The sequence below is a fragment of the Metopolophium dirhodum genome, chromosome 1, assembly GCF_019925205.1.
Source record: "Metopolophium dirhodum isolate CAU chromosome 1, ASM1992520v1, whole genome shotgun sequence".
Taxonomy (NCBI): Eukaryota; Metazoa; Arthropoda; class Insecta; order Hemiptera; family Aphididae; genus Metopolophium; species Metopolophium dirhodum.
Window position 1 is genome coordinate 45,845,396 of NC_083560.1, and position 6,899 is coordinate 45,852,294.

Consider the following 6,899-nt stretch of genomic DNA (forward strand, 5'->3'; position numbering starts at 1 on the left):
TTTTTTGTACCTCCTTTTAAAATTATACTTAGTGTATTTCTAGTTAAGTTACTTGTAAAATGACAATAAATTGCTAAAAAAAAAAATTCCAACTTTTTTTGTTTTTGTAACGAGAAAGTAATATAGCTTAAAATTAAAGTAATTTCATTAAAATTTTACTTGAGTAATGAGTAAAGTTGTTTTATTGGAACTATCTTTGAGTAACAAGTAAAGGAACTTTATTACATTTGTCTCTAAGTAACGAGTAAAGTAACTTAATTTCAAAAGTAACTTACTCAACACTGATTCATCACCACAATAATTATAAATATATTATAGTTCATAAGTATAGAGATAGGTAGTTGATGACTATTTTAGATTTTTTACTATGATCCTATAAAATGCTATCTTAGTTTAAAATTTGTTACATGCTCCCTTGATTAAGAATATACTAATTTAATTTTGCATTTTTATTCAATTTTAGCTAGGTATAAAAAGATTGTTTTCTTATTAACGCAATTTTTTAATTTTTGTACAATGTGGGGAATTTTTCTCAAATTTTAGATATGTGGGGTTTTGTTGTATTAATACATTTTTTTTACTTCTATTTTATTTTTTAATTACTCTGACATCCATTATCACACTAATATATCTAATAATTATAATTATTATTTTTAAATTACATTTTTTCACTTATTTAAGTAGATTTATTGGTCATATTTTAAGGTCTTTTTTTGGAGCTATTAGAGTATTTTTGCATTTATTTGGTGAATTTTTGTGTGTTATTTAGGTCGTCAATATTCTATCTCTATTCATAGAAATTTTCAATTTGGTAAGTACTAATACAACAACAAAAATCACACTTTCTGATAACTAATCTTTAGATTTAAAATCTAAGACATTAAATTACCTAAATTATCTACAGTGTTAAAAGGATTATAATAATAAGTATAGTTAGACACACAATATTTAGTTTACAAGAACAAACATAATTATTCTTAGGTAGGTACAATTCAAAAATGATTTTAAAACTAAAAAGTATGGTATTATGTATAGTAATGAATTGATAATTAAGTTAATATTGGTATGTTATTACTTATTTGATAAATATTAAGCAACATAATTGTACTCAACAGGTAAATTTGGGCTGCATTCTAGATATCCTTTATCAATTAATATCTTGATGGATCTATTTATGAACCCAGTGGATGGCAAAAATGATTTTGTTTGGGAAAATATCTAAAACATAATAAATACATATTATTAATATGATATTTTCTATTATATTACACATTTTCTTATATTTTACTTACCTCAATCACAAGCTTATTATGCACCAATGTTTTACGCATTTTCATTATTCGAATTATAGTAGCCTGTAAAAATGCTTCACGATCAATTTCAACAGAATTAATAGACTGTTCAATCTCTTGCGGTATATCTTTTAGGACGGCTGATGTTATACACAATTTTGTACGTTTATTGCTGAAGTTCATGTTCAATTTTACATTCTTAAAATATTGAATTAATAGTATTGTTAAAAATGTAAAAGCTAATTGAACCAGTTTAATCAGTTTACTTACATCACCATCAAGCAATAACAATTTACAATCTACTAAGCTATTGATCTGTTTTTGAAAATGATCATCACTTAATTGAAGTATCTCGTTAATTTCAGAATATTTCAATGTATCGAAGTTTTCAAACAGTAACAAGATCGACATTTGAAACATATGTAATGTCACTATATACATTTTTGGTAAATAATTCAATTTTAACTCGCCTATTGATTCAATAGATAAATACATTTTAATGAACAATAAGGATTTAATAATAACTTAACAAAATAAAAATACCCTGAGATTGGTGATGAAGCCATGTTAATTTCCGTCCAACAAATTTTTCTTTATAGAAAACTTCAAACTAATAACAATAAATCTGATTGTAATAACAGATAATAATAATGTACTATATACATTTAAATATTTACATTTTTTGAACAACTCATCAGTTGTTCAGGAATAACGAATGATTTGGGTGTTAATATCATAGGCCAAGCCCCAGTTTGCAATATATTTGCAGAAAAAGACAAATTCAATTCATCTCTAGTAGTCTTAAGAAATTCCTTCTGAAATTGAGTGTTTAGTCCTTCTGATACTCTGATATCAGTAAACATACGGTGTAATTTATTTGTAAACTCGTAACCACAAGCTTGCTAAAAATAAAAATTATAATTAACATAATAACTACATACTTAAAACATTCAATTGATTTACTTTCAAGTTGTTGATCATTCCTTCTTCTCCGACTGTGGACTGGCTTTGTTGAAGTATTAACCGTTTGGCCAGATGCATTTGATAGATGTTCTGGAATATATCTTTATCATCTATATACTTAAATATTGTGATAGACTGTAATAGTTTGTGTTCAATTTCAGCTTCACTTAAGCCTTTACATGATTTTTTCAGTAACTTGTCGCAGTATTTTGATAAATATTCTGGGGCTTTCGATGGTTGGTTTTCTTCGAATTTATAGTTTACAATTATTGCAAATGCTGTATCGAGAGCTTCACTGAAGTAAAAATCATTATTGAACACATCTGCGACTATAGATTTATATTTTGTATGTAGCTCCAATATATCCTCAACAAAATGTACATATATCTATATATATGTATAAATATATAATATATTATTGTAAATCATAGTTAAAAAATAATTATTTAATACATACTTGATTTTTTTTTAAAGATTCGAGAACCTTAATTCCTTTTTTTTTTATGAGCTCTCTGAAAACGTCACCTAATGAGCCAAATCCATCTTTAACATCGCATAGAAGTAAATAAATATTGTGCATGTCATTAAGTCGCTCTTCTCTTATCATAGCTTCAGACTCTCCATGTAAAAAATTTAAATGATCAACAACCACAATTTGACGAAATCTTGATTGCAGTTTGTTATAAGTGCTATGAAATAAAATATAAACTATTATTAGTGTCATTACAGTATATGTATATTTTGAAAACTTACCTTTCATGAAGATATTTTTTTGCTCTAATTCCTTCTTCTTTCATTATTACCAATACTCTAGCCATATACTCAGACACTGTGAATTCTTCGGACAATTTTGTAGATTCAAGTTCAAAGTATTCACTAGATCGCTTCAAAAAAGGTTGCTCAAAATAACTTTGGTATAGCTGAAAAATAAAAAAACAATGTTAATTTGAATTATACTTTATGAATACTTTCTTATTTTATGAGAAATAAATATAAATACTAACTTCAAGTGGACATTTTTTATTGAACTCTTGGACTTCAACAAATGATTTAAGAATAACAGCAATGGTATCTAAAGGCGTGGTTATGGATAGTTTATATCTTGGTTTTTCAAACTCATCCAATAATAATTTAGGCATACTGTCTTTCAGTGGTACAATTATAATGCGATTCCATACATCAAATCCCAGTTCTCCAATCATCATCATTTTAGGCTCATCTGATTCTCTCCTATGCAATGACCGTGTCGCAGAATATGCACGAATTGTATTGTTAAAGTACCTAGAAATGCATTTTATAAGTATCTCATACATCCTTTTATATAATATAATGTTACATAAAAAAGTACATACTGATACAGAGAGTCTAGGAGTTTTATACCTTTACTATACTTTTGCCAATATGAACAATAACTTTGTAACTGATTCTCAGTACCTTCGGTTTGAATAAGCGTCGACAGTTGAGATACATATGTCTCTAGTAATAACTTTGTTGATTCATAAAGTTTATCATCATGAGGCTCTGGGAAAGCACCACACATATAATAAATATCATTGAAACGTGCATGCCAAATATCCCTAGGAATTGTGTCTAGTCTCAAGATACTCTGAACAGTCTCTTCTAAGCATTTCCACTTTTCCTTAAAGTTTACTGCTCCTGGTCTTAATAACATATTTGTTGAATTTTTTCAATGCAGCTAGTGAAAAAAATCAAATAAAAGATACAGATTATAGGTGTTTACTAATAAAATAAAATAATATATTAGTTCCTCAATTTTTCTGGAAATGTAAATTGATTGGAGCATACCTACTTAATATGAGATTTGACTTATTTAAGACTTCGTAATCGTACAAAAGAAAAAAAAATCAGTAGGTACAAGCTTTTTAAGAATAAAAGTGTATAGTATATCATATGATAACATTGATAACATTTTTAAGTTAAATTACCTAGTACGAATAATTAGTAATACAATTAATTATACATAGTATAATACAATATGGTTGAAATATACAGGTTATTGCATATCGACTAGGATTGTTATCAACAGAAAAAAAATGGCTGCGTAAAGCGATATCACAGATATAAATTTTTCTTATCATCAAAAAGGGCATCGGGCAGTTGGGTCCCCGCCTGATAACAGCCAATTTTATCAGCATTATTAAAATTGAGTGATAAGCACTTGTCCAAATATGGTATGAGTGGTTATGCGGCGGTTACTCTGTGGTTACCATGTGACCAACTTGATGTGGTGTTGCACAGCAAGTCGGGGGATATTTTCGATTAGCGGAGCGGAGCGACGGCGCCGAGGAGCGTAGCGACGAGTGCCGCTAGCATGGCATCACTGACGTGACTTATTTCGTATTGGTGTCACTGCTAAATCCCTGGTATAGCCCTGGTATGTAATCCCTGATGGTTGGTATTAATTTGTAATTTTTTTATTTGAGGTTAGAATTCGAACTCTTGATTAAGGTTATCAATTATAATTTCTTATCACGGGACCCAACTCTTATCACGGGGCCCAACTGTCCCCATCCCCATCAAAAATACGCTGACAATAGCTAACAACTTCAAAATCCCGCGCATATATACTTGATTATTAATGGTTCCCTTTACGCTCCCATTTTTATTTTTATCATCAAATATTTTATTGAGAAGGAGTATATAATATGCAATAACCTTGTATATATTTTCAACCATCGTATAATAGTATTATATTTTATTTTATTAGTATTAAATTATATTATACTATGTATAATCAATGGTAATACGCATATTTGAAAGTATTTTATTATTCAGACACAAAAATAAAAAAATATCCACATCATTGTGAAATCAAAATACATTCATCGTTCAGAATCTAAAAATGAATTAACTTCTTTTAACCGATTTAGGTATGAATTAGGTATATATTATATTGTTTTCTATTAAATATTTTTCCTGTAATAATTAAGAAATTCAGATATGGCATGATAGGTAGGTACCGAATAATTACCTACAATAAATATAGCCAAAAATAATGTTTATAATTATTCGGGGAACGACTAGGTCTTTTACTTAGGACCTTAAGTACCTAATTATATAGTTATGTAGTCGATTTACAGATTAAAACTATGTCATATTATAATATATCACTAATTATAGATCAGAAATTCATGCAATCAGCAAATTTTCTGAAGAATCACCGATGTGATCACATTAAGCGGTACTAAATGTATATATATATACACATTTATTGAAGTGGTATAACATTTAGACTGTATAAGAACCTGATATATAACAATTCTTGCTTAGATGACCGGGGTTTCCTCATTCTCCCTACCCGCTCTTGTTTTAAAAACCATAAAACTTAAACATAGACATGGCCATTCTGAAATTTGAAGGGGTGTAGTGTTTATCATAAATATGTATCATACAGTTTATCAGTTTATGTAGGTACCTAGATAGAGACATAAGTAACATTAGGTACTAGTACTATTATTAGGTATATAATATTGACATTATTAGGTACCTATATAATGTATACAAATAATACATATATGTGTAGTATAAGGATATTGATGATATCACTCTTGTTATCCATTAACTATAAAGAGTGGTTGTCATTGCCTACAAAATATTAAAAGTTATCTTTAATAAGGACCAAATCTACCACACAGAACATTTTTTTACCTAATAGGTACATGAAACGTTTAACCAGTAACAACAATTATTTTACAAAGCCTCCATACTTAGCATTGTCAAAAATATTCTAATTTCAAATATAAAACAAGGTTATAATACTAAACAGTTTTTAAATATCAATGTTTACCTTTTATGGATAGAAAACTAACACAGTCCACTTTCTTGTACCTGCAAAGGTCCAAAAATATATATTATACAACCTGCTATAGACAATAAAAATTGTTATTATCTTAAGACTTAAAAATAAAATTTCAAACTGGGTACCTCCTGAAAGATCAACATATTAATATTTAAACTAATATATTTTAACCCATTGTTTGTATAAAATAAGTATTTAAACGTACATCTATTATTATAATTTTATTTTTGCAGTAAATTAATTATAGTTGACATATTTTATATTAGTGAATTCTATTTATTTTTTGGATCTACTCTCCTTGTAATTTTAAGACTATGTTATATTAGAGTATATAATTACATACTTTTTATTGTTTCGTCCAGCTTAGTTGATGTCTAACGTCCACGAGCTAAGTAATCTATAGACCAGCCCTGTCTGTAAATTACGAACAAGTGACAATACGGTCGGTGCTTCGAGATAGAGGGTGCTGCTAATATATTTTGTGATCGATGCGCGGACGGACACGCCCGCCGGGAAACGATGGTTACGAAAACGATGGGGTTCTTTGCAGCCTAGTACAGCCACCTCAGCGGCCTCTATAGTGGACCCGAAATTATTGATTATATTAATTCAGAGGGTCGCGTCGCCGCGGGACGGCCTTCGTGTATAAGGTCTGCGGAGACAGCGAAATAATCGGCAATCTAAATAACAGATTTCTACGCAAATTCTTAATTTATATGATACTTAATCTAATCACTGCCGTTCTATGCGCTGGTCACGGTTACAAAAAAAAAATAAGTTATTGTAATGGTAGGGAGGTTTGTAATTTGCGTCCGATAAAAAAG

The 6,899-nt window shown here is 28.8% G+C and overlaps 1 protein-coding gene across 1 annotated transcript; it reads right to left on the minus strand.

Moving 5' to 3' along the window:
• Window positions 1–237: 237 nt before the first annotated feature.
• On the minus strand, window positions 238–6,488 carry LOC132935985 (cullin-2-like). The gene is made up of 12 exons (XM_061002633.1): window positions 6,419–6,488; window positions 6,064–6,104; window positions 3,608–3,951; window positions 3,260–3,536; window positions 3,009–3,175; window positions 2,713–2,944; window positions 2,256–2,642; window positions 1,970–2,194; window positions 1,836–1,902; window positions 1,563–1,762; window positions 1,293–1,490; window positions 238–1,218 (listed from the first exon to the last, which is right to left on the minus strand). Exons 3-12 carry the CDS (start codon window positions 3,925–3,927, stop codon window positions 1,090–1,092), a joined length of 2,202 nt encoding a protein of 733 aa, XP_060858616.1. The 5' UTR covers window positions 3,928–3,951; window positions 6,064–6,104; window positions 6,419–6,488; the 3' UTR covers window positions 238–1,089.
• Between the last annotated feature and the right edge of the window lie 411 nt (window positions 6,489–6,899).

Coding starts and splice junctions, on each gene's coding strand:
- LOC132935985 (XM_061002633.1), bottom strand. CDS start 3,927: ATGTTATTAAGACCAGGAGCAGTAAACTTTAAGGAAAAGTGGAAATGC. Junction 3,176..3,259: donor ATAAAAAATGTCCACTTGAA/GTTAGTATTTAT, acceptor TTTATTTTTCAG/CTATACCAAAGTTATTTTGA. Junction 1,903..1,969: donor TGATGAGTTGTTCAAAAAAT/GTAAATATTTAA, acceptor TATTGTTATTAG/TTTGAAGTTTTCTATAAAGA.